Source organism: Grampus griseus (assembly GCF_964374135.1).
Source record: "Grampus griseus genome assembly, chromosome: 13".
NCBI lineage: Eukaryota > Metazoa > Chordata > Mammalia > Artiodactyla > Delphinidae > Grampus > Grampus griseus.
The window spans coordinates 38,548,161-38,575,684 of NC_139007.1; the positions used below are offsets into that span (position 1 = coordinate 38,548,161).

The 27,524-nt window shown below is 40.9% G+C and overlaps 1 protein-coding gene across 1 annotated transcript in view; it reads left to right on the top strand.

The window, feature by feature from the left end:
• AFG1L (AFG1 like ATPase) overlaps positions 1 to 13,006 on the top strand; it is a 192,919-nt gene extending 179,913 nt beyond the window's left edge. The window contains exons 11-13 of the mRNA XM_082668890.1: positions 5,988 to 6,128; positions 10,344 to 10,457; positions 12,387 to 13,006. Coding sequence (XP_082525016.1) covers positions 5,988 to 6,128; positions 10,344 to 10,457; positions 12,387 to 12,515 — 384 coding nt within the window. The 3' untranslated portion in view covers positions 12,516 to 13,006. The remainder of the gene's footprint in view (positions 1 to 5,987; positions 6,129 to 10,343; positions 10,458 to 12,386) is intronic.
• Positions 13,007 to 27,524: the final 14,518 nt, after the last annotated feature.

Genomic DNA, 27,524 nt, shown 5'->3' on the forward strand with positions numbered 1-27,524 from the left:
GAAGTGAGGAGTCTGTGTGGGCGGTATTTATGGGCCAGATCTAGAAGTGATGCATATCACCTTCTGTTGCATTCCACTGGCCTGAATTTGATCACATGGCCACACCTAAATGTAATCTAGCTGTGTGCCCAGGAAAATGAAGAAAACATAGATATTGGTAAGCACTAGCAGTCTTCTGTTAAAAAACAAGTTGAGCTGAACTGAACTTGCTTTTGGCAGCCTAGTTGGGTAGTGAGACAAAAGGCAGAGACTAGGGCCAGCCAAAGGTGGGGAACCTAGTAAACTGCTCTCCACTTTGGTTGGAGCCCTAAAGGACTGCACTCTAGGAATAAGAGTGAGCCCGAAGCAATCCAGCTCTCTGTGGGCTTCAGTCAAACTTTGTGTGAGCCAAGTAGTTCAGAATACTTTCAAGCCTTGAACTTGAAATTCTTTCTACAAGTGTTTTTTTTTTTCAAAGAAAAAATACAGTACACAAAGTTAACCAAACATATGAGGAGACAAGACAATAAAATTAAAACACTAGATATTGGAATTATGAGTTCATATTTTAAACAACTAAGCTTACATATTCAAAGAGATTTAAAACGAAAGATAGGCTTGGAAATTTAAGTGTAGGAATCTAGAAAATATAAAAAGAGAGATATCAACTTTGAAAAAGAACCAGTAGAATTTCCAGAACTGTAAAGTGTATAACCAAAGTTAAAAAATCAATGGACGAGTTTAAGAGCAGATAAAACACAGCTAGGGAGAAACATGGTGGAATAGAATATAGGTCAGAGGAAATTATCCAAAATGAATCATGAAGAAGTGAAAAACAGAAAATACAAAAGAAAGGATAAAAGAAATGGAGATGATGAAGTTTAACTTGGTTCATTTAGAGTAGCAGAAGGGGAAGAGAGAGAGAGAGAAAACGGAGCAGAGGTAATAAACACGTGCAGATGGACTGGATATTGTCTGACAGTTATGGAAAAAAGAAACACAGCGTGCTGGTCATTAAGCTCACGTGGAGAAAAATTGCTCAGATTAAGACACGATATCAATGGGAGCATATCCACCTGGGCCAACAAGCTGTAAATATTGTATACTATTGATTTTTAATTTTATATAAGCAATTTTTTATTTCCAACTCATGTACAGATCTCATTGTGTGTATAGTATAATTTCCTGGAGAAAACAAATTTTGCAGTGAATTTTAATTATTTTAATTGTGGTAAGCATCAGGTTTAATTGTGGTAAGCATAGAAATGTCGATCTTTATTTTAAATTATTTTTCACCACTCATTTTCTTCAAAGGGTAGCAATAAATATATGCAAGTTATTTTTGATTATAGAAAGTTGGTCTGCAAAGATGAATCTAGATTCCAATTCATTGCTTTAAAGAAAAGATGCACAATTAACATCATCCACTGTCTAATCTCAGGACCATTTCTGAGGTCCATATGTGTCTCACCTCTTTGTAATATACAGGGTGAACTCTTTACTGATAACACACAAAACAACAACTGTTAAAGGCAAAGACTTGCCTTTTGACATTACTAGGCCTTTGATCTGGGGACTCTGGTGCTCGGCCATGAGGGCTGAACATGAACTACTGGGGAATGCTGCCATTCATCCCATCCCCTCCCTCCCCCTTGTCTCCCTGGTGTGAAGAATCATTAGCTGAATGTAACTATACAACCAAAGTCAGATTTCATCCCAAATGTCAAATCTGTTTTCCTTTGTCAAACTTTAAAGGAGAACACAAGCATTCAGCTTATGATTTCTTTTTTTAAATGTCCCTGAAAAAAATCCTACTTCAATAGATTAAGAAAGCTTAGGGATAAAAAGAGAAATGTCCGTGACAAAACCGATACTATGATCTCACACAGGTGAGGCATAAATGATAAGATGCTCGCTATAAAAATGATCTCCAAAAAAAGCATTATTGTTTTTGCTATTCAAAAGTAACACAAGTTCACTGGGGAAAAAAAGTCCAAAAAGTATAACAAAGAAACAAAGTTAATCTTTCATTCCACTATCCAAAGATAACCATTGTTAACATTATGGTCTATATCTTTTCTAGAATGTTCCTACATGTGTTTTCTAGGATATACAACAAAGGCTTACCTGGGGAGTGAGGAATTTGGGCCAACTAAGAAAAAGTGGGATTTTTTTGGTAGGTGTTTCAATTAATTTGGTGACAAATGGGTATAAAGGAAGGAGTAGGCCTGCTGCCCAGGCTATGTTGTGTTTTATTCATACACTCACTAATGCATTCAATAAATATTAAGCACTTCCTATGTGACATGTACTGGGTTAGGGGCTGTTCATTATGTGGGCCTGGGGCTTTACCACACACAGGTGCTCGTGTTATTACCACAAGACATGTGGGAAGGGGAGGGCCTGAGACATATGCTATTTTTGTCATCTACATATGACTTCATGGAGGGCTGAGGTGCCAGGAGGGCAGATATTTTGGTGGACCACAGACAGGAAGGACCAGAGGGAGTGGCTCTTACCTCCTGAGTGCAAAGGCAGAGTCAGACTGAACTGTTGAACTGTTCACTTGCCTGGCTTTGTGAGCTGAGGAAAAGGTTATTTAATAGTTAATAAAAGAATAGCTATTATTTATTAAGTATTGTATGCCAAACAGCATACTATGCATAATTCATTTTAGTTACTTCTCACATGAACTCTGTAAGTTAAGAACTAACATTTAGTGATCACTTACTGTGTAACCACCACTGTTGTAAGATTTTACGTGCAATCAATGCATCAAATCCTTGGGACAAACCTATGAGACAGGTTATGATCCCTCTTTTACAGATGAGGAAATGGAAGTTCAGAAAGACTTGCTCAAGGTCACATACTAGACGTGACAGACCATAATTCCAAAGTCCTTATGTTATTTTCTCTCACAACTATTTAACTTATTTAATTAATGAAAAATAGTATTTCTAACTAATAAGAAACCCCCATCTCTCCCCAGATTCAGTCCTGGGGAAGTTTGGTGAGTGTCACTTCTTAGACACTTCAACATCAAAGCCAGGATAAGAAAACAGACTCTTTAAATATATATATTTTAAAACTTTATGTTTTAAATTAATCTTTTTGGAGCTGATTTCTTTGGGGAAAAGACTTCCTTCTTTGATTAATACATTTCATTCTTTTTCATATTTTTAAAGAAAAAGGTGATATTACTCTCTTCATAGCCTAAATTGGGATTTCTTTGGCAATTAATAAACTCTCCTTTATTTAATGACTATTATTTTATTGTGGTAAAATAATATATAACATAAAACTTACCACTTTAATCATTTTTAAAGTGTACATGTCAATGGCATTAATTATACTCACATGCTGTGCAACCATCACAACTCTCCATCTCTAGAACTTTCTCATCATCCCAAACTGAAATTCTGCACCCATTAAACAACTTCCCCCAATGACTATTGTTCTTAAAGGAGATAGGTAACTATATTAACTTAGTTTTCTTTATATGAATGAGCACATAATTGTATGAGGGATATGAAGGAAAGGGATATTTGCCAGTATAATGGCAAATGCAGAGCCTACTGACAAAGGTATATAATTTGTAAAAATAGCTGAGTGGGCAGAATTCTGATTTTCAGCTGCCCTAGGCACTTCAGTGCACTTCTGATAATGATTTTCCTTGGGCATGTAGTTATACTGATAGAAATCATATCCATGCATAAAGAGTGAGCTTAATTATACATAACTATATACCTAAGATGAGGTTTTACATATTTTTTTACATATAATTTCTGATTTACAAAAGATGAGACACTAAATTCTAACTGATCTCAGAAAAGTAGTATGAGTCACCCTCAGAGCATGAGTGTCTTATTGTATGAGTTCTCCTTTTTACAGGAAGACACTGTATATTACCTTCCCCCTCCCCCTTTCGGGAATTGTTTTCATTACATGGGATTCCACAGTCTCATTCATGTGGTCCCTGCTGTGACTCTGAGGACAGGCAAATGCACAAAGGCTGATTTTTAAGGTTTAGGATGTAGTCAGGGGGTAGAGCAACGCTACCTGGTCCTATTGAGAATGACACTTCTTCACACCTTCAACTCATTTGTACTGAGCCTAATCATTTGAGCTCGAAATAATAAAAATAAAAAGCAGCTAAAGTGGGTTGAGTGGTAATGTATGTTCCAGGCACTGTGTAAAATGCTTTGCATGCATTATTTTGTTTAATCCTCACAACGCTGTGAGATAGGAAACAATTCTCATTTTACAGATGGGAAAACTAAGGAACAGAAAGATTAGGTTACTTGCCGAAGACACACCATTCATAAATTACAGACTGAGGATTCAAACCCAGGCTGTCTAGAGCCCTTGTTCTGAGCTGCTCTGTTAACACACCCTTCTGGTCCACATCAAGCTTGACAGCAGTGTTTCCTCATAACAGAGTCAAGGTTAGACCAAAATAAACCACACGCACATTCGAGCCCCTATGGCTGAGGTGAGCAGGGAGTCTCAGCTAAGGTCAGGCACTGGGTCTGGAGGTAGAGGCTGTCCAGCTAGGGAAGGGAAATGGAAAAGCCAAGGTCATCTCTTTTCTGGCCCCATTTGTTACTTGGTTGGCGAGAGGAGATGGGGGAAGGGGCCTCTCTAAGCAGATTTCGAAGGCATCATGTCATTCTTTGTGCTCTCTCTGGCGGTGTGCCCCTTCGCCCTAGGCTCGTAGTTACCGCGTCCTTCTTAGGACTGCTGTTCTTGAGGGGCCACCTCCCCAGAGCTTCACTCTGATTCACTCTTACCTCCCCACACCTCCACTAGAAGTTTTCTGAATATAACTGATTTTAGCTGGTCATTAGGATAGTGGTGGCCTTAAATGGATGGACTCTAAGGTGAGAATGACCCTCCCCTACCTTGCAATTCCCTGATTCTCCCAGGAACGTAGCCCTGTCTACACTTCTGAAAGCAGGAGTTTTAATGCAAATTACCACCCTAGTGAGGGAGACATTTTTGAACAGGTATTAATGAATTCTGCCAGAAATTGAGGAGGCTTAGCCATCTGTGTCCCAGGGATCAGTTGTTGGGATCCAAGAGCTTCCAGAGGCACCTGAGAGCAGCTCCTGGCATGCTAGTCTCCTCCACATTCTCGCAGGGCCAGAAACACTCTCCTGGCCCTGCTCATGGTTCCTGCTCACAGGTCACAGTCATCCACACACAACTTAAAATAAGAAGTGCCAAAAAAAATAAATAAATAAATAAATAAATAAGAAGTGCCTCTCCTGGGAGTGTTCCTAACCCCAAAGAGTGTTCGCAAGTCGTTTTCATAACTGTCGTGAGTTAACTTCCTGTTTCAGGAGCAAGCACTTTACATCTGTAGGTGGCGCCTTTGTGAATGGTTTTGTGGACCCTGAGTGCTGCATCCTCCTCGTGTGTAGAGGTAGCAGCTGCACCACGTTATGCCTGAGGTCTTGGTCTACTTCTGGTCATGAAAACCCTCTGGTATTCCTTACAGAGGTTAGCAGTGTTTACTACATTGTACTTGAGTAATTGTACCTCAAATTAAACGAAAAATATTTTCTGATGCTTTTCATGCTGGAGCATAGTCTTTATTTCAAAATGGTGACAAAATATTCAGCTGCCATGATAAGACAGCTCTATTTACCAGTAGTGACAGTTTGCAGTTGAGTCGTAGGAAGGATTTGTTAGGATGTGTTTAAAGTCATGTCGTATAAATAAAAAGAGTAAAGACTGGGTTTAGGATGGGGGCCTACAAGATACCAGCGGAGGCGGCCAGAGTTATTCTCTAACTTCCCACCAAGGTCTTGCCTTCTCTCTTACTTGTTTACAGCACTGTTACAGTATAGTGAATTCTGTCCTCAGCCTACTCTGAAAACACTGCCCCGTTTGGTCAAGTTACCCCAAAGCTACCACCTAGATCACACCATGACAAGAAAAAGAGATGTTTTCAACCAGAATTGGCTTATTTCAATTTTCTATTCTTTATTTCATTTTAACTGTAGCCACTTGGAGCCAGTGACTATTTGGAACTGTCAAAGAATTTTGATACAGTATTTTTACGAAACATTCCACAATTTACCCTGGCAAAGAGGACCCAAGCTCGGAGATTCATAACTCTCATTGATAACTTTTATGATTTCAAGGTAAGGATGTGGCACATTTTCTCAAAACTAAACATTTTGGACTGTGGAGCGAAATTATCTGGGCTGGAATCCTGGTCTACCACTTACTTCACTTCTCTGTACCTGTTTCTTCATCTGCAAATTGGAGATAATAATAGTATTTACTTCAGAGAACTGTTGTGAGGACAAAATAAACTAATACAGGTAAACCATTTAAAACAACACTTGGCACAAGCTGAATGCTGTGTAAGTACTAGTAATAGTAATAGTAATAGTACTATATTAGTACTATAGTACTAATAGTACTAATTAGTACTATAGTACTATAGTAATAGTACTATATTAAAAATCCCATCATAAGACAGTCTGCTATATTACCAAATCCTTCATTCAACCAGACATATCATATGCTCTGTCTATGAGGATGCACAGCACAATGCCTTACGTAGATTGAGTGCTCAGTAAATACTTGTTGCATGAATAGATTATTGGACTGATAAAATAATGAATGAACAAAATGAATGAATGAATGACTAAAGCGCCCTCCTCAGTATTAGAGTTTTCTCTCCCTCTGACCCAGAAATCCCAGTACCTGTCATCTCTCTAAAAAAAAAAAAAAAAAAAAAAATCCAGGTGTTTTAGCATGAATTGCAGAGCCTTTGTCCCTTCATCAGAGGCAGTATTGCCTAATGGTTAAGGAGTGGGCCCTGGGACCAGGCTGAATACCTTGAAGACCAGCTTAACCTCTTGAACTTGAATTGCCTTCTTTAGCAAAAGAAGGCAATAATGGTATTTACCTCATAAGATTGTTGTGAGGTACATGAGCATGTAAAGTACTTAGAACATCGTGTGGCGTACAGTAAGCTTTCAATGAAGGTGAGCCACAATTAATAGTATATACCGATAAATATATATTTACAGTAAAGTATAAGTACCACTTCAAATTAGAGTAAAATATTGTTTCACTGTTAGATACAGTTTTTCCTCCTTATTCCTTGCACAGAAAGAGATAGAGGAGTGATTCTAAAATTGAAGGGACTTTGAGGGGAGGAGAAAGTACCAGAATCCGCTGGGAGGGAGAGGTGAGATGTTTAATGTTTCCTTTATTCATTCATTCAACAACATTTATCATGCCAAGCAAAGTGCTAATTCAGTGACAAGCAAAGCCAGACATGGTGCCTGCCTTCATGGAGCTGATAGTCTAGTGCTGAAGAAACACTAATGAAACACAGAGCTGAGTGTAGAGTCCTCACTGGGATGTTCTCTTGGAAAGAGAGGGGAGTTGGTGCTATGAGAGTACAGGGGGAGAGTAAACTGATCTTTGTGTGGGACATGGGGCTGGGCGTGGAAAGTCCTGCTGAGGACCAGCTGCACCAGAATCATCTGAGCTACTTAAGATCCAGATTCCAGAGCCCACACCACCCCCACCAGCAAATGAGGACCAAGGGTGGGGCCTGGAGCCTGCTCGTTCACCAGCTCCTCAAGTGCTGCTCACAAACTCTGAGATGTGATGGCCAAGCTCAAAGTGCAGGGTGAAAAGCCCTCACCAGGGCGGCGAGTTTGCAGCAAAGGCCCTGTGATGGGCCTGAGCATGAAGGGCAGCCAGCGTGGCTCTGGTGCAACACCGAGGGCAGCCTGCCTTAGTGAGCATGATCAAAATCTGCTGCATGCTTCCAGGGGGTGTGCGAGCAGGGAGTCAGCAGAGGCAGGAAGCTGAGAACACCAGAGCTTAGGGGTCAAGTCCTGTCACTTGTCTCCTTCTGGGTCACTCATCCAGAGACTCTGCTCTGAAATAATCGTGTGGAGTCCAGAATAAATCTCCTGGAGGTGGCACTCTGTTTTTAGAGGGCAGTGCTTCAAGAAGAAAGTGGGAGAGGGGCATTGGTAGGTGGTTCTTAGACTGGAGGATTGATAAACTCTTATTTTTTTTATGTTTCGGCTAGGAATACCTTAAAGAGAGCTTATGGTCCCCACCCCTTAGTCCCACCCCCTGATCCTACCTCCCCCCACTGTTTCACTTCTTCGTTAGACAAAAAGATTTATCTGGCAATATGATGAAATATCAGAACTACTCTCCTAACATTTGCTTTAACCAAATCACGCATTTGGAGTTTATACTTTTTTAAAGCATAGTCGAAATTATCTTATTTCAGAAATTGGGAGCATTAAACAGACATTGTTCTAGAATGTATTCTAGATGTATCTGTGAAATAAGGGCATTCCCATCTGAGTAATGAAAAAAGTGTCATTTGTGATTTAAATAATTTATAAGAGGAGGTAGAAGGCTATTTGGATATAGAAAGACTAGTCCCAAACATCAATACATTATTTTGAAGTATCAGCATATTTACTTAAATAATGATTTTAAAAGGATGGCTGTGAATCCTGAAAACAAATTCAGGTCTCCTTAAACATCAAGAAGAGTATGTTTTATATATAAACTAGTGGAAATAAAATTTATAAAGATAAAAAAGCTGTCTCTGATATATGATCACATATGTACACTCAAACACTATGTAATCAAGAAGAATTAATGTCAAGCGTAGTCTTTTTGAAGGCTGTCTGGCAGGAGGCTGAAATAAATGTAGGTTCTGGAAACTCAGGGTATAAGTAGAGTAGCAATGCACTGAACTTAGCAGTCACCTACGCAGCAAAGTGGTAACGGTGCATCTGGGGAGCATCTTTGATGCACACAGAGATGGGCTCCAAACAGGTAAAAATGTCAACCTCAGTTGTAATGGAAAAACCACTGAACTTAGAACTGGAAGATCTGGACTGGTGTCACAAGTTGAGACCTCTCCAGGCCCCAGGTTGCCCAATAAAAGCTTTGTTCCCTACTTCAGAGGATGGTATAAGCTGTGTGGAAATATTTGTAAAGTACTATGCAGTTTAAAAGTATCACTTTAGGCCTTCCCTGGTGGCGCAGTGGTTGAGAGTCCGCCTGCCGATGCAGGGGACACAGGTTCGTGCCCCGGTCCGGGAAGATCCCACATGCCGCGGAGCGGCTGGGCCCATGAGCCATGGCCGCTGAGCCTGCGCATCCGGAGCCTGTGCTCCGCAACGGGAGAGGCCACAACAGTGAGAGGCCTGCGTACTGCAAAAAATATTTTTAAAAAGTTAAAAAATATCACTTTAAAGAGACTCAAACTATAAGAAAAAATATGGACATGGTCAAAAGGCTTTTTTAAAAAGTATTTTGTTTCAAAAATACATTTGGAAACATCTGTGATCCTAGGCTATCTGAATATGGGTTATGTGGTTTGTCTATTTACATTTCAGAGCTATTCCAGAAATAGGAAAAAAGTTTTCCAAATATTGAAATCCACCTTAAAGAAATGCTGAGGCTTCCCTGGTGGTGCAGTGGTTAAGAATCCGCCTGCCATTGCGGGGGACATGGGTCCGAGCCCTGGTCGAGGAAGATCCCACATGCCTCAGAGCAACTAAGCCCGTGTGCCATAACGAGAAGCCACCACAATGAGAAGTCCGCGCACCACAAGGAAGAGTAGCCCCCACTCGCCGCAACTAGAGAAAGCCCGCGCGCAGCAAGGAAGGCCTAACACAGCCAAAAAAAAATTTTTTTTAAGAGATTTCCATATAATTATTTTTAAAAAAAGAAATGCTGTATTCATTTATTTATGCAAGATTTTTATTCATGAAGAAGATACAGTGTAAATGGGTCCTGCCAGTTTTGAAACTTTGACAACCACATTTTGCTGATGCTTTTTTTGTAGATGTTTAAGCATGGAGATTAATGAAATTTTTAGTAGCTTTAGGATAATTTAGGATAACTTCAGGATAATTAGCTAAAATCTCTAATTAGAAAAACAGATTAATGAAATAGGAAAAAAAATGTCATAGATTGAAGCTTTAAAATATTTATTTTTCCAAAATAAACATAGTACTTGGAGAAAATGTGTAGAAGTAGAAATAAAGTTAAGACTGTTACTTAGATTGAAAGAGAGGAGTTCAAGGCATTGTTCTTTCGTAAATACGCATTCTATAAACTCATAAGAGTGTATTTTCACCAAGTACCAGTTTTGCTGCATATATTTAGAACCATTTAAAATTATATATCACTTTAAAGAGATTCAAACTATTAGAACAAATATGAACATTTTAAAAGCAAAAATCCAAGCTCCCTGTTATGACAAACAGATTTTTATGAGAAATTTGTTTTTACCTTCAACTTGTGAAAGGTAAGGAGTAACACCATTTACTCGTTTTCCTCTGTTTCAGGTGCGCATAATTTGCTCTGCATCAACTCCCGTATCAAGCTTATTTTTGTATGAACATCATGACAGTGAGTTGGAGCAAAGCAGAATACTGATGGATGATTTGGGGCTGAGCCAGGTAGGCGATATTAACATAATCTCTTTTTATTATAAAACAGCTTAATTGTTTTTGGTTTGATGCATGGCTACATTTTGAAGAAGGAATGCAGTATGTATTTAACCACTGATTTGCTGCTCTCTTCTAAAGCCAGTATAGCAGACGTATCCTCAGCATCACTAAATGTAGAGAATTACAGCTTTAGAGTGGAAGGAATCTTCGTGATCATTTTTGCATATGACAAAAACAAAGTCCAGGGAGGTGGACTAATGGGCCTGCAGTTTTACCACTGACTAATGGCAGGCCAGAGCTGGATCCAGGCACCGTCTTTGGTTCTGGGCTCATTCTGCATTCTGCTACACCATGCTGCCTTTTCTGGATATCCTCTTCATGTCTGCTGGATTTGTAGAGTGCATGATACAGTATCCAACCATGTGAACTGGCTATACCAGGACTATGAAGTGCCTGGCAAGGCCCTTGCTTTAAAAGAAATCCATGCTTCATCTCCTAACCCCCATTCTGTAGGCATTTGTGGAACACCTGTGGGTGCCAGGCTCTGGGGACACTCTGTTGGGAGCCAGCCTATGCTGGCCTAGTTCTCCTGGAGCTTGGGGTCTGGTGCTTCACCCCAAGCCAAACATAAGTGACTTTGCATTTCCTTCTTCTGTATGAATGTTACAGGGTATATTTCTCAACTGTAGGCAATTGAAATATTAGTCAAAAATTTTAAACTATAAACATTCACCCCCAGAATGAGGCCAGCCCCATTCTTTCAACCCCAGCGGTGAAAGGCTATTTGGAATGAGGAGACAGTTCCTTATTGACCTGAGTAGAAATTATGCATTCTCAGGAGTCTGGGAAAATGAGGCCAATAATTCTTTAAAAAGTAAACTTTCAAAATATGATTATTTAAATCTACATGTAGAAATAAATGGCTGCTTATGATCCCATTTCTCTAAGAGTGATACATCCAAATAACGTCTTCAGCAATTTGGAAGAATACACTTAAGGGGCTACATGATCTCAGTTCCTAAAGTCCTTTAAATCATTGGCTTTACAATTTTTCTTCTGATCAGGGTTCAGATACAGGGCAAAGTAAGCTAAGCACTTGGGGCTAATAATCATGAAGAAATCAGGGCACGTGACCGTAGGGTGATGCAGTTTTACGGTAGGTCAGTAACTTGGACTTAGGAGTCCAGAACTTTTCTCTGAAAGAGTTTAATAGCAAACCCCTAAGGAAAGAGACAAAAGTTCAGCGTTCACTTCTAGCCACAGGCTGGTGTTAGAATCACCAGTCCCAGGATGTTTACTGGCCTCACAAGGGGCTCCCCAACTCAGCCGCTACATGGGAGGATCAAGTGTCCCAGCAGCTCAAGACCAAAAGCAGCTCTGGCCTTCCCGAAGTAAGCTTCCAGGCACGATCTCCAGGCCCACAGGAGACCTCTCAGTCACCCAGTTTGGAAAAGGTTCTTCAGAGGTTCATCTTCAGACTTCCTGTCAGGAATGTGGCCCTGTCTGTGGAGCTTCAGGAGAGGGTCTTAGCTTCATCCTGACATACCAGAACTTCTTGGTTTTTCTGTTACTTATTTCTGGTGTGCACTTTTTGAGAAAAAATTCCTTTCTGTCTGGAATGTCCTTCCATTAGATTATGTAGAGAACTTTCATCTGAGCAAAAATTTTCTTATTTGGATTTTGGGGTGTTGTTTCAGCTTTAATTATTCATCTAATGTTTTCTCCCTGGTAATTTGCTCTGTTTATTGATTATTCGTTTAAATTAGCTGATTCTCCAGTCTAATTTAAGAAATTGTATATGAAAAAAATTTATAGAATATTTTGTAATATAAACCCAAGAAGTATTTTTTAAAGCCTGTACTTAGTTCTTCAAATTTTTAGTTGTGGGGGTTTTAATTGGTGCTAGGTTGTTGTTTTGTTTTGTTTTTTGGTAACCAGGACTCAGCAGAAGGACTCGCCATGTTTACTGGAGAAGAGGAAATCTTTGCATTTCAGCGCACAATTTCCCGACTCACAGAAATGCAGACTGAACAATACTGGAATGAAGGGGACAGAAGGAAGAAGTAGCCGTCACTTTTGCATGAATAAAACTCTGGGCAAATCATTACCGCAGGGAGAACTCTTTATTATGGGACTTGAAGGAATCATTTTCTCATCATTAATTAAGCACTTTGTCCTCTGGACCATTTTTATCTAAAATTGCTGTCAAAGATGTAGTGGATTAGTAAGTTAAAGCCATTTTTAGGTCTACTTTTTGCCTATTTATTTGGCCTTATTTCTGCACCACAAAATTAAAATCAGCACTTCTGAAGTTGAATGTAAGACTAGGCATTTTGGTTTCATATTAAGCCACCTGAATGAACCTTGAACACACACACACACACACGGTAAATTCAGGGTGTCGGGAAATCTCTAAGCTTTGGCTACATGGTAGCCGCACAATAGAAACACATCTTTATGAGAGGGGAAGAAAAAACTCTACATTTCAATTAAAAACAAGGAAAGTTTTATGATCTTATTTCTTTTCTTTTTCCCCCATGGTACTTTATATGACCCTGGCTTTTCTTTTTAATAAACATCTTTATTGGAGTATAATTGCTTTACAATGTTGTGTTAGTTTCTGCTGTATGACAAAGTGAATCAGCTTTATGTATACATATATCCCCTTATCTCCTCCCTCTTGCATCTCCTTCCCACCCTCCGCATCCCACCCCTCTAGGTGGAAACAAAGCACCGAGCTGATCTCCCTTTGCTATGTGGCTGCTTCCTACTAGCTATCTATTTTACATTTGGTAGCGTATATATGTCCATGCCACTCTCTCACTTGGTCCCAGCTTACCCTTCCCCTGCCCCGTGTTCTCAAGTCCATTCTGTACATCTGCATCTTTATTCCTGTCCGGCCCCTAGGTTCATGAGAACCTTTTTTTTTCTTTTTGTTTTTTAGATTCCATATTTTACATGTTAGCATATGGTATTTGTTTTTCTCTTTCTGACTTACTTCACTCTGTATGAAAGCCTCTAGGTCCATCCACCTCACTTCAAATAACTCTATTTCATTCCTTTTTATGGCTGAGTAATATTCCATTGTATATATGTGGCACACCTTCTTTATCCATTCATCTGTCTATGGACACTTAGGTTGCTTCTATGTCCTGGCTATTGTAAATAGAGCTGCAATGATCATTTTGGTACATGATTCTTTTTGAATTATGGTTTTCTCAGGATATATGCCCAGTAGTGGGATTGCAGGGTCGTATGGGTAGTTCTATTTTTAGTTTTTTAAGGAAACTCCTTACAGTTCTCCATAGTGGCTGTATCAATTTACATTCCCACCAAAAGTGCAAGAGGGTTCCTTTTTCTCCACCCCTTCTCCAGCATTTATTGTTTGTAGATTTTTTGATGGTGGCCATTCTGACCGGTGTGAGGTGATACCTCATTGTAGTTTTGATTTGCATTTCTCTAATGATTACTGATGTTGAGCATCCTTTCATGTCTTTATTGGCATTGTATATATCTACTTTGGAGAAATGTCTATTTAGGTCTTCTGCCCATTTTTGGATGGGTGTTTGTTTTTTTGATATTGAGCTGCATGAGCTGCTTGTATATTTTGGAGATTAATCCTTTGTCAGTTGCTTCATTTGCAAATATTTTCTACCGTTCTGAGGGTTGTCTTTTCGTCTTGTTTATGGTTTCCTTTGTTGAGCAAAGGCTTTTCAGTTTCATTAGGTCCCATTTGTTTATTTTTTTATTTCCATTTCCCTAGGAGGTGGGTCAAAAAGGATCTTGCTGTGATTTATGTCAAAGAGCGTTCTTCCAATGTTTTCCTCTAAGAGTTTTATAGTGTCTGGCCTTACATTTAGGTCTTTAAACCATTTTGAGTTTATTTTTGTGTATGGTGTTAGGAAGTGTTCTAATTTCATTCTTTTACAGGTAGCTGTCCAGTATTCCCAGCACCACTTATTGAAGAGGCTGTCTTTTCTCCATTGTGTATTCTTGCCTCCTTTATCAAAGATAAGGTGACCAGATGTGTGTGGGTTTATCTCTGGGCTTTCTATCCTGTTCCGTTGATCTATCTTTCTGTTTTGGTGCAAGTACCATACTGTTTTGATTACTGTAGCTTTGTAGTATAGTCTGAAGTCAGGGAGCCTGATTCCTCCAGCTCCATTTTTCTTTCTCAAGATTGCTTTGGCTATTCGGGGTCTTTTGTGTTTCCATACAAATTGTGAAATTTTTATTCTAGTTCTATGAAAAATGCCATTGGTAGTTTGATAGGGATTGCACTGAACCTGTAGATTGCTTTGGGTAGTATAGTCATTTTTACAATGTTGATTCTTCCAATCGAAGAACATGGTATATCTCTCCATCTGTTTGTATCATCTTTAATTTCTTTCATCAGTGTCTTATAGTTTTCTGCATACAGGTCTTTTGTCTCCTGGGGTAGGTTTATTCCTAGGTATTTTATTATTTTTGTTGCGGTGGTAAATGGGAGTGTTTCCTTAATTCCTCTTTCAGATTTTTCATCATTAGTGTATAGGAATGCAAGAGATTTCTGTGCATTAACTTCATATCCTGCTACTTTACCAGATACACTGATTAGCTCTAGTAGTTTTCTGGTAGCATCTTTAGGATTCTCTATGTATAGTATCATGTCATCTGCAAACAGTGACAGCTTTACTTCTTCTTTTCTGATTTGGATTCCTTTTATTTCTTTTTCTTCTCTGATTGCTGTGGCTAAAATTTCTGAAACTGTGTTTAATAATAGTGGTGAGAGTGGGCAACCTTGTCTTGTTCCTGATTTTAGAGGAAATGGTTTCAGTTTTTCACCATTGAGGACGATGTTAGCTGTGGGTCTGTCATATATGGCCTTTATTATGTTGAGGTAAGTTCCCTCTATGCCTACTTTCTGCAGGGTTTTTATCATAAATGGGTGTTGAATTTTGTTGAAAGCTTTTTCTGCATCTATTGAGATGATCATATGGTTTTTCTCCTTCAATTTGTTAATATTGTGTATCACATTGATTGCTTTATGTATATTGAAGTATCCTTGCATTCCTGGGATAAACCCCACTTGATCATGGTGTATGATCCTTTTAATGTGCTGTTGGATTCTGTTTGCTATTATTTGGTTGAGGATTTTTGCATCTATGTTCATCAGTGATATTGGCCTGTAGTTTTCCTTTTTTGTGACATCTTTGTCTGGTTTTGGTATCAGGGTGATGGTGGCCTCATAGAATGAGTTTGGGAGTGTTCCTCCCTCTGCTATATTTTGGAAGAGTTTGAGAAGGTTAGCTGTTAGCTCTTCTCTAAATGTTTGATAGAATTCGCCTGTGAAGCCATCTGGTCCTGGGCTTTTGTTTGCTGGAAGACTTTTTAATCACAGATTCAATTTCAGTGCTTGTGATTGGTCTGTTTATATTTTCTATTTCTTCCTGGTTCAGTCTTGTAAGGTTGTGCTTTTCTAAGAATTTGTCCATTTCTTCCAGGTTGTCCATTTTATTGGCATATAGTTGCTTGCAGAAGGCTCTCATGATCCTTTGTATTTCTGCAGTGTCAGTTGTTACCTCTCCTTTTTCATTTCTAATTCTATTGATTTGAGTCTTCTCCCTTTTTTTCTTGATGAGTCTGGCTAGTGGTTTATCTATTTTGTTTATCTTCTCAAAGAACCAGCTTTTAGTTTTATTGATCTTTGCTATTGTTTCCTTCATTTCTTTTTCATTTATTTCTGATCTGATTTTTATGATTTCTTTCCTTCTGCTAGCTTTGGGGTTTTTTGTTCTTCTTTCTCTAATTGCTTGAGGTGCAAGGTTAGGTTGTTTATTCAAGATGTTTCCTGCTTCTTGGTGGGCTTGTATTGCTATAAACTTCCCCCTTAGAACTGCTTTTGCTGCATCCCATAGGTTTTGGGTCGTTGTGTCTCCATTGTCATTTGTTTCTAGGTATTTTTTTATTTCCTCTTTGATTTCTTCTGTGATCACTTCATTATTAAGTAGTGTATTGTTTAGCCTCCATGTGTTTGTATTTTTTACAGATCTTTTCCTGTAATTGATATCTAGTCTCATAGCGTTGTGGTCAGAAAAGATACTTGATACAATTTCAATTTTCTTAAATTTACCAAGGCTTGATTTGTGACCCAAGATATGATCTATCCTGGAGAATGTTCCATGAGCACTTGAGAAAAATGTGTATTCTGTTGTTTTTGGATGGAGTGTCCCATAAATATCAATTAAGTCCATCTTGTTTAATGTATCATTTAAAGCTTGTGTTTCCTTATTTATTTTCATTTTGGATGATCTGTCCATGGGTGAAAGTGGGGTGTTTAAGTCCCCTACTATGAATGTGTTACTGTCGATATCCCCTTTTATGGCTGTTAGTATTTGCCTTATGTATTGAGGTGCTCCTATGTTGGATGCATAAATATTTACAATTGTTATATCTTCTTCTTGGATCGATCCCTTGATCATTATGTAGTGTCCTTCTTTGTCTCTTGTAATAGTTTTTATTTTAAAGTCTATTTTGTCTGATATGAGAATTGCTACTCCAGCTTTCTTTTGGTTTCCATTTGCATGGAATATCTTTTTCCATCCCCTTACTTTCAGTCTGTATGTGTCTCTAGGTCTGAAATGGGTCTCTTGTAGACGCATATATACGGGTCTTGTTTTTGTATCCATTCAGCTAATCTGTGTGTTTTGGTGGGAGCATTTAGTCCATTTACATTTAAGGTAATTATCGATATGTATGTTCCTATTCCCATTTTCTAAATTGTTTTGGGTTCGTTATTATAGGTCTTTTCCTTCTCTTGTGTTTCTTGCCTAGAGAAGATCCTTTAGCATTTGTTGTAAAGCTGGTTTGGTGCTGCTGAACTCTCTCAGCTTTTGCTTGTCTGTAAAGGTTTTAATTTCTCCATCAAATCTGAATGAGATCCTTGCTGGGTAGAGTAATCTTGGCTGCAGGTTTTTCTCCTTCTTCACTTTCAGTATGTCCTGCCACTCCCTTCTGGCTTGTAGGATTTCTGCTGAGAGATCAGCTGTTCACCTTATGGGGATTCCCTTATGTGTTATTTGTTGTTTTTCCCTTGCTGCTTTTAATATGCTTTCTTTGTATTTAATTTTTGACAGTTTGATTAATATGTGTCTTGGCATATTTCTCCTTGTATTTATCCTGTATGGGACTCTCTGTGTTTCCTGGACTTGATTAACTATTTCCTTTCCCATATTAGGGAAGTTTTCAACTATAATCTCTTCAAATATTTTCTCAGTCCCTTTCTTTTTCTCTTCTTCTTCTGGAACCCCTATAATTCGAATGTTGGTGCGTTTAATGTTGTCCCAGAGGTCTCTGAGACTGTCCTCAGTTCTTTTCATTCTTTTTTCTTTATTCTGCTCTGCAGTAGTTATTTCCACTATTTTATCTTCCAGGTCACTTATCCGTTCTTCTGCCTCAGTTGTTCTGCTATTGATCCCATCTAGAGTACTTTTAATTTCATTTATTGTGTTGTTCATTGTTGCTTGTTTCATCTTTATTTCTTCTAGGTCCTTGTTAACTGTTTCTTGCATTTTGTCCATTCTATTTCCAAGATTTCGGATCATCCTTACTATCATTATTCTGAATTCTTTTTCAGGTAGACTGCCTATTTCCTCTTCATTTGTTAGGTCTGGTGCATTTTTATCTTGCTCCTTTATCTGCTCTGTGTTTTTCTGTCTTCTCATTTTGCTTATCTTACTGTGTTTGGGGTTTCCTTTTTGCAGACTGCAGGTTCTTAGTTCCCGCTGTTTTTGATGTCTGTCTCCAGTGGCTAAGGTTGGTTCAGTGGGTTGTGTAGGCTTCCTGGTGGAGGGAACTAGTGCCTGTGTTGTGGTGGATGAGACTGGATCTTGTCTCTCTAGTGGGCAGGTTCACGTCTGGTGGTGTGTTTTGGGGTGTCTGTGGCCTTATTATGATTTTAGGCAGCCTCTCTGCTCATGGGTGGGGTTGTATTCCTGTGTTGCTAGTTGTTTGTCATAGGGTGTCCAGCACTGTAGCTTGCTGGTCGTTGAGTGAAGCTGGATGCTGGTGTTGAGATGGAGATCTCTGGGAGATTTTTGCCTTTTGATATTATGTGGAGTTGGGAAGTCTCTTGTGGACCAGTGTCCTAAAGTTGGCTCTCCCACCTCAGAGGCACAGCACTGACTCCTGGCTGTAGCACCAAGAGGCTTTCATCAACACAGCTCAGAATAAAAGGGAGAAAAAGTAGAAAGAAAGGAAGAGAGAGAGAGAGAGAGAGAGAGAAAAGAAAGAAAGAAAGAGAAAGAAAGAAAGAAAGAGAGAAAGACAGAAAGAAAGGAAAAAAGGAGGCAGGGAGGGAGGAAGGAAAGAAGGAAGGAAGGAGGGATGGAAGGAAAGAAAGAAAGAAGATAAAGTAAAATAAAGTAAAATAAAGTTATTAAAATAAAAAATAATTATTAAGAAAAAAAATTTTTAAAGAGAAAAAAAGGACGGATAGAACCCTAGGACAAATGGTGGAAGCAAAGCTATACAGACAAAATCTCACACAGAAGCATACACATACACACTCATAAAAAGAGGAAAAGGGGAAAAAATCATAAATCTTGCTCTCAAAGTCCACCTCCTTAATTTGGGATGATTCGTCGTCTATTCAGGTATTCCACAGATGCAGGGTACATCAAGTTGATTGTGGAGCTTTAATCCGCTGCTCCTGAGGCTGCTGGGAGAGATTTCCCTTTCTCTTCTTTGTTCTCACAGCTCCCAGGGGCTCAGCTTTGGATTTGGACCCGCCTCTGCGTGTAGGTCCCCGGAGGGCATCTGTTGTTCGCTCTGACAGGACGGGGTTAAAGGAGCAGCTGCTTCGGGGACTCCGGCTCACTCAGGCCGTGGGGAGGAAGGGGTACGGAGTGCGGGGCGAGCTTGCGGCAGCAGAGGGCAGCATGACGTTGCACCAGCCTGCGGCGCGCCGTGTGTTCTCCCGGGGAAGTTGTCCCTGGACCCCGGGACCCTGGCAGTGGCGGGCTGCACAGGCTCCCAGGAGGGGAGGTGTGGATAGTGACCTGTGCTCGCACACAGGCTTCTTGGTGGCGGCAGAAGCAGCCTTAGCGTCTCATGCCCGTCTCTGGGGTCCGCGCTTTTATCACGGCTCGCGCCCGTCTCTGGAGCTCCTTTAAGCAGCGCTCTTAATCCCCTCTCCTCGCGCACCAGGAAATAAAGAGGGAAGAAAAAGTCTCTTGCCTCATTGGCAGGTCCAGACTTTTCCCCGGACTCCCTCCCTGCTAGCCGTGGTGCACTAACCCCCTGCAGGCCGTGTTCACGCCTCCAACCCCAATCCTCTCCCTGCGCTCTGACGGAAGCCCAAGCCTCAGCTCCCAGCCCCGCCCGCCCCGGCGGGTGAGCAGACAAGCCTCTCGGGCTGGTGAGTGCTGGTCGGCACCGATCCTCTGTGCGGGAATCTCTCCGCTTTGCTCTCCGCAGCCCCGTTGCTGCATTCTCCTCCGCGGCTCTGAAACTTCCCACCTCCGCCACCCGCAGTCTCCGCCCGCGAAGGGGCTTCCTAGTGTGTGGAAACTTTTCCTCCTTCACAGCTCCCTCCCACTGGTGCAGGTCCCGTCCTTGTCCTTTTGTCTCTGTTTATTCTTTTTTCTTTTGCGCTACCCAGGTACGTGGGGGAGTTTCTTGCCTTTTGGGAGGTCTGAGGTCTTCTGCCAGCGTTCAGTAGGTGTTCTGTAGGAGCTGTTCCACGTGGAGATGTATTTCTGGTGTATCTCCTGAGAATTTCCTGCTTCAAGCTGGTTCTTTAACTCGATTCCTGACTCGAATCACAGGACCATCCCTTGAGGCCTCACGGGTCCCCAGAGCCGGTGAGCAGTGGAGGCTCCTGATTTCAGCCCCAAACTCCCTGCAGTTCAACCTCCCACTCAACGAGATCCGTTTTAATAGTGATTCTTTTTTGTTTAACTCAGTGAAGATGAACTTACAATAGAACCATTGCTTTGAACTCAAAAGGTATAAAATGTTTAACTTTAGTCTTTCAATCTTAGCTTTTTGTTTTCACATTTCTTTGCCAGTTTTGCTATTCTTTAATAGAAAGACAGTGTGAATGGCTAGACAGACTGGTGGACAGCCTGATCGATAGAAACAGGAATGGTCCCTGAGTGTGTGGGTGTATGTGAAATAGTCCCCCACTCAAGTTCTTTTGCAAAAGTTCATTTGAGGTCAGATATTTGAAACGAGAATTTCATTTTTCCATAGAAACAGTAATGTGATATTAGTTAGAGCCTTGACTCAATGCACAGAAGCCTATGGAGTTCTCAGTGTAAACGCCTTATAATTTTGGTACTAAAGAACTTAAACTCCTTTTAAAATACAGTTTTTGTCAGTTTACCTAGGCCCTGTAGTTCGGGCCTAGGTACCAGGAAGGCAGAGGAGGGCTTATCAGGAGATAACTGGAGATGGTACATTTTTACCCCCATCTCCTCTCCACAGAGTCTGTTTCATAAGACAGGCTGCAAGAAAAAGAAACCAAAGACTTAAAGAAAACCTCCTACCAGGAAACAATATGGTAGTTCTACTAAAAAGGAAATTAATGCTAAAGTGAAACATGAAAATGACCCCTAGATTGGAAAGCAACATTTCAATTCACGTGTTTTTTCTTCCAAGCCCTGTCCCAGTTACCCTCTCAGCATTCCAGTCTTTCTCCCTGGGGTTGCATGAAATCTCTCAGAGCAAATACGCTCTCTCTCTCTTTTTAAAAAAATGCTTTAAATTCATACTTTGAAGATGGAGGTTTGAGCTGAGTATTGCTGTGGAACACTCCCTCTCACCTAGGAGGTGACCAAGGGTCACACTGAGGGTCCTTATAGTTGGGAAAATGCCAAGGGTACCCTCCAAAATGACCACTAATCTCCAAATTTAGAAGAAATCAAGTGGAGAAAAAGGAACACTTTTCTTTTCCTTAAAAAAAAAAAAAAAAGGAGAAAAATCTAACCACTGCATTATTCTTGTATTTCTCTAGACAGTTGATAGGCTTATTTGTCAATATCAGTAATAATGATATAATAGACTTAAAGAATTTTTAACCTATTTCTGATGTTTACAAGACACCAAAGACTATATAGTACTGTTCTAATCAAATTTATGCATTTTCAGTGGGATTTCAAATTTTAGTCATAGGCAATATTTTAATCTCCCTGAATATATATATTCCTTGTACCTACCAGTGTGCAAATAACATAATTTTTAAATGACTTGGAATTTTGAAAAAAATTAAAATATTATTTGTAAAATATGTAAATGGCTATACTCATATCCATTTATTTATTTAACATTATTTAAGAAACACATCATGCTTACTATGTGCTGGGCATGGTTCTAAGTGCTTTATAAATAAACTATTTTGATCCTTATAATAATTCAATGAGATACGTACTGTTATACCATTTGCAGACAGGGAAGCTGAAGTACAGAAAACGGGTCCAACAACTGCTAAGATGTACACTGGAGTCAGTAAAATGATCAAAATACTAATTTAATAAACTTCCATGTAACTGCTTCTTTCCTGAAAACATTCTTTCTACTCCAAGTAACTTGAACCTACACTTGCATCCCCTTCATCTGGGGTAAAAACACCCAGAGGGATTGGGGTCCTGGGTCCTGACATTTGGGTTCCTGATCAATTGTGGGACTCCGTCTGGTAGTAAGTCTGTGATCTTGTAAATGACCTTCCTCAGATCCACTAGCCTCATAAGACATCACTTGCTAGTAGAAAAGGATTTTCTTTGGAGATGAATTTATAACTTTTTCTTTAAGGCAGATTCATTTTACCCACTGGCACAGCAGTTCATTTTCCTGGTACAGAAAATTTTAAATAATACAATCTATCCTCTTGTTGAGTGTCTGCTGCCTTATACAGCTTTGCACTAAAAACCTAACATACGTCACCTCATCTCGTCTCGACTCAATCCAGTCAAATGTGTCACCTACTGACCTGTTTGTCATCTGTGATAGTGTGAAATTCCAGAAGGACATCTGTGCATCTTCCAAGCTCGCTCAGGAAGTCTTCCAGAGGTCATCCTGAGAAGTTTCCTCTCTCAGGGCTGTACTTGTCGGGGCCCCATCAGTTGAGAGCTGATCTCTCTGATGCACCTGCTCTTATCCGAGGACAGAGGGAAGGGCCCTGGATCTGGTTCTGCCAACTTTTGCTTTGTGACCTTGAGCTAGTGCTTTGAGCCTTTGTTTTCTCATCTAGAAATGAGAACAGCAATTTCCATTTCATAAAGTTATTCTGAGGATAGTTGGTAAAGAGCACTTTGCAAATGGCAAAAGATTAAATACATATTAGTTGTTATTGATAGTGATGATTATGATCAGAAAGCAACAATAAATGTCTCCTCTGCTTTGCATCATAGCCCCTTGAAGAATGCAAAACGAGATGACCTATCCCAACTCAGTACGGTTTCTAGCAGAAGGGAAAAGATGCACATTACGTGGCTAGACAGCAAGGGCACAGAATTCTGGCTTAATGAGATGCTGTGAAGATTGTTAATTTCAAACCCATTCTTTCAGGATTAATAGAGAAAATGGATTGTTGTCGAACATCAAAGATTTCCCAGAAAGAGGGCACCATCTTGTGGTCAGTGAGAAGAACTGACAAAAACAAATGTCTAAGAATCACGGAGTTGGAGAGCCAAGGTTGTCAAAATTGTAGTTCCCAGGCCTACCCTGGAGAGTCAGATGCAGTTGGTGAGATGTGGGACCCCAGGTAGGTACTTGGTAGAGCTCCCCGTGGGATTCTCCCCAGGGAATTCTAATGTGCAGCCGGGGTTGATAACCGCCAATCAGGAGGTCTTTCCCCTGACCACACAGAGTTGGGCCCATGTGGGACTCCTGACTCCTCACCAGGGCACTTTCCAGAGAGTAGAGGCTGCTGCTGTGATGCACACCAAGGCCTCTTAAGGGCCTCCCTGCCGCCTCCGAGAGCCTGTTCCTCTTCTTCCTTCCTCTGCTTCTCCTCCTTCCCTAGACTCTCCTGCCTTCTCCACCCCTACTACAGCAGACTAGCTAACCCACCAGTGCTTCCTACTTTGCAAAGCACTCGCTTCTACCCTATCATTTCATCCACAGCAATTCTCTGAAGGTGTGATTATCTTTACTTCCTAAGAGGAAATGGAGGCTCAAGGTGACACAGCCTGGAAACATGTCTTCTAGACTCAATTCTTGTGCTAATGGCCTTGTCTGCCACAGCAGTACTAATAATAGCCCCCATTTATTTTTTATTTTATTTATTTATTTATTTATTTATTTTTTTGCGGTACGCGGGCCTCTCACCGTTGTGGCCTCTCCCGTTGCAGAGCGCAGGCTCCGGACGCGCAGGCTCAGCGGCCATGGCTCACGGGCCCAGCCGCTCCGCGGCATGTGGGATCTTCCCGGACCGGGGTACGAACCCGCGTCCCCTGCATCGGAAGGCGGACTCTCAACCACTGCGCCACCAGGGAAGCCCAATAGCCCCCATTTATTGAGCCATTGTGGACCTTGAGGGCTGGGATAGGAAAGATGTGGGTGTAGGGGCATGGACAAGGGGATTGCTCCTTACAGCACCATAGGGGATGGCAAAGAACTGGAACATGGTAGTTGGCAAAACTTTGAAGTATCAATCAGCACGATCATTATGTAAAAGGAGGTATTATCACCACTAGTGTTTTTGTCTGATGAGAAAACTGAGTGTCAAAAAGATGGACTAACTGGAGGCCACTGGGTATCTATCACTAGGGGAATGAATGGCTAAGGAAGGTGGACTCTGCCCTCAAGGGAATCCTCTGCAGGGTCAGAAGCAACGAACCGTGTTTATGTATAGCATCATGGACAAGGCTCACATACCACTGAGGGAAAATTAGAGTTAATACCATAAGTTTGGAAACCCACATGCAAAATTACACTAAATATTTTTCTAGGGCACACAAAATCTATATATACTTATGGAAATAGATTAAAGAGAAACAACATACACTAGAGTGGATGCTTATGGGAGGAAGGAAATGAGATTGAATATGGTGGATGAGAGAGGAAAATTAAAAAGGCTGCCTCCCATGGGCAAATGATGTCAGTGTATCATAAACTGAGGCATATGATCAACATAATTTGATGCACCAGAGGTCCCTCAAAAGAGAGAAGAATGGAAAATATTTGGGGCAGAATCATCGGAAATTCTCCAGCATACTGGGACTCCAGGGAGGTACAAAGACAACAGACATTTTTGGGATTGGCGATGAGGGTTTGTAGAACGTCTATTCGGAGTGGGACAAATGGGACCTAATTAAAATTAAAAGCGTTTGCATAGCAAAGGAAACCATCCACAAAACGAAAAGACAACCTACAGACTGGGAGAAAATATTTGCAAATGATGCGCCCGACAAGGACTTAATTTCCAAAATATACAAACAGCTCATATAGCCAGTATCAAAAAAACAAACAACCCAGTCAGAAAATGGGCAGAAGACCTAAATAGACATTTCCCCAAAGAAGATAAACAGATGGCCAACAGGCATAAAGTCAAGCAGCACTAGCTCAAGCACATGCTTATCCTGACTCATAAGGAATCCAGACACTTCGCTCATCCAGTGGGGTAGGGATCCAGAGGCAACCTGACAGAAGGGCCAGCGGGGCAACAACAGAGCACTGGTTAGGAGTCAGGAGTGTATTTGAGACTTTGTATTGCTATAGCTTACATAACCTTGGACAAGTCACTTAACATTATTCTTTGGGCCTCATCTACGAAGTTTTTCTCTGTGAAGTTCTGATATTTATAATTTGATTGAATAGTGTACAGATATAAGTGGCCAATAAACGCATGAAAAAATATATTCCATATATTGAGCAAAAATGTTCAATACCTCATTAGGGAAATGCAAATCAAAACCACAATGAGCTACCACTTCACACTGCTAGGATGGCTAGAATTAGAGAGACAGGTAAAAAAAGTATTGGCAAGGAGGAAGGGAAACTGGAACCCTCATACATTGCTGATGAAAATGTAAAGTGGTGCAGCTTTGGAAAGTAGCTTGGCAGTTCCACAAAATGTTAAACATTTAAAGTTACTGTATAATCCAGCAATTCCACTCCTAGGTATTTACCCAATTGAAATGAAAATATATGTCCCCCAAAAAACTTGTACGTGAATGTTCATAGACAGCATTAGCCCCATAGTGAAACAACCCACATATCCACCAACTGATGAACTGGTACACATGATGTGGTATACCCATACGATGGGTAATTATTCAGCATTTGAAAGATGAAGTACCAATACATACTACAACGTGGACGGACCTGGAGCACATTATGTTAAATGAAAGAAGCCAGTCACAGAGGCTGCATACTGTATGATTCTCTGTATGTGAAATGTCCAAAGTAGGCAACTCCATAGAGACAGAAAGTAGGGCCTAGAGGTGGTGGCAGGAGTGAGGAATAATTTTTGATGGGTACAGGGTTTTTTTCTAAGGGTAGTTTCAGGGGGTCTGAAATTAGATTGTGGTCATGATTGCACAATTCTGAGAATATACTGAAAACTACTGAACTGTACACTTCGAATGGTAGAATTTTAGGATATGTGAATTATATCTCAATAAAGCTGTTAAAAAATCGTGTACAGATATTCACTAATCATTCATCAATTCATCATTTACTTGCTGTCTACTCTGTGCCAGGAGCTAGGCACACCAAGGTGAATGAGACAAACTCCTTCGCTGTGATGGGCTCCTGATCTTTTGGGGACAACAAATGAACGTAATGTAGTAAGTGCCAAGAGAGCAGCTTGCCCAGGTGTCCTGGGAACACTGAAAGCACTTAAGTCAGCCAGGAAGTTTAGTAAAAGGCAGAGAAAGGACAGAGCAACAGATGTTGTATGCTGGGGAAGAGGTGCAGGGTGACAAGACCCATCCCTCCTGCCCAGGAGATGAACTGAGTGTGGATACACAGTGCTAATACACAGGGCAGAGTGTGATAAATACTATGAGAAATTACTAAGTGGAAATTCTGGAAATTCAGAAGAGGGAGATATAACGACCTGAATGTTATTCTTCTGAATGGTCAGAGAGAACTGGGATGTAATGTGGTCCTCCCAGACTTAACAGTTCATCTTTAGAACCCAAAATTCAGGGTGCATGGTGTGAAAACTGCCGATGTCATCAAAACATGCCCCTTGTTTTGCACTAATAACCTATCATATTTTTACCAAATTCTGTAACATGAAGAATATTAAATTCAATTGCTTAAAGAAGCATCAGTTGATTTCTGTTGAGTAGAGTAACATAGTCTACAGAATTAAAAATAATTGCTTATACCTTTGTGGTACTGACATAATTTAACAGCACAAAGGTAATCCTCAAAGCATGATGAGGTAACATTCAGTTTGGGGCAAAATAGACACCCAGCGTATGGGTGAGCTCCACCGTCACGGTGGAATCCCTGCAGTGTAACCCATGCTGTGAGGAGGAAGAGAAGAAGCTGCTGGGAGATGGCGGGAGAGGAGCCCTTCGGGGGGCAGAGGAGAGGGGCAGGACAGTGATACTCAGAGCTGGGGTCAGAGCACCAGATAGAGGGTTCCAGGGTGGCTTTCTGATGCCAGCTGAGAGCAGGTCCTTCTTCCTGCTGGAACTGGTGTGACAGCTCCTAGTGAGGCCCGGGGCCCAGCTCCTCATTCGGGGCTGAACTGGGTCTGCAGCCTGGGTGTGGCCTCCAGACTCACCTTGACACCTGTCTCTGGAAGAGCTTTCTCCTCCAAGGCTCCGGGCCATCCCCAGATTGTGCCCCTGAGTTTTAGCCCCTTCAATTCTGCCTCAAGGCAGAAACTGTGCCCCGGGGTTTCGAGGCTGGGGAGAGGGTGTCCTCACACCTGTTCTCTCCCTGCATTCACAGCATGCCTCCGCCTGCTCGTCCTCTGCAGAGCACAGCTTCCGGTTCCTGCTTTCCTTCCTCCTCTTGCCAAGCTCCGTGGGAGGTAGGACGGTCCGGACCGGGACCAGGAGACGCCGGCTGGCTTGAGTCCCAGCAAAGCCCAGAGCCTACGGACCTTGGTTTTTCTCACTCTTCCAAGGGGGC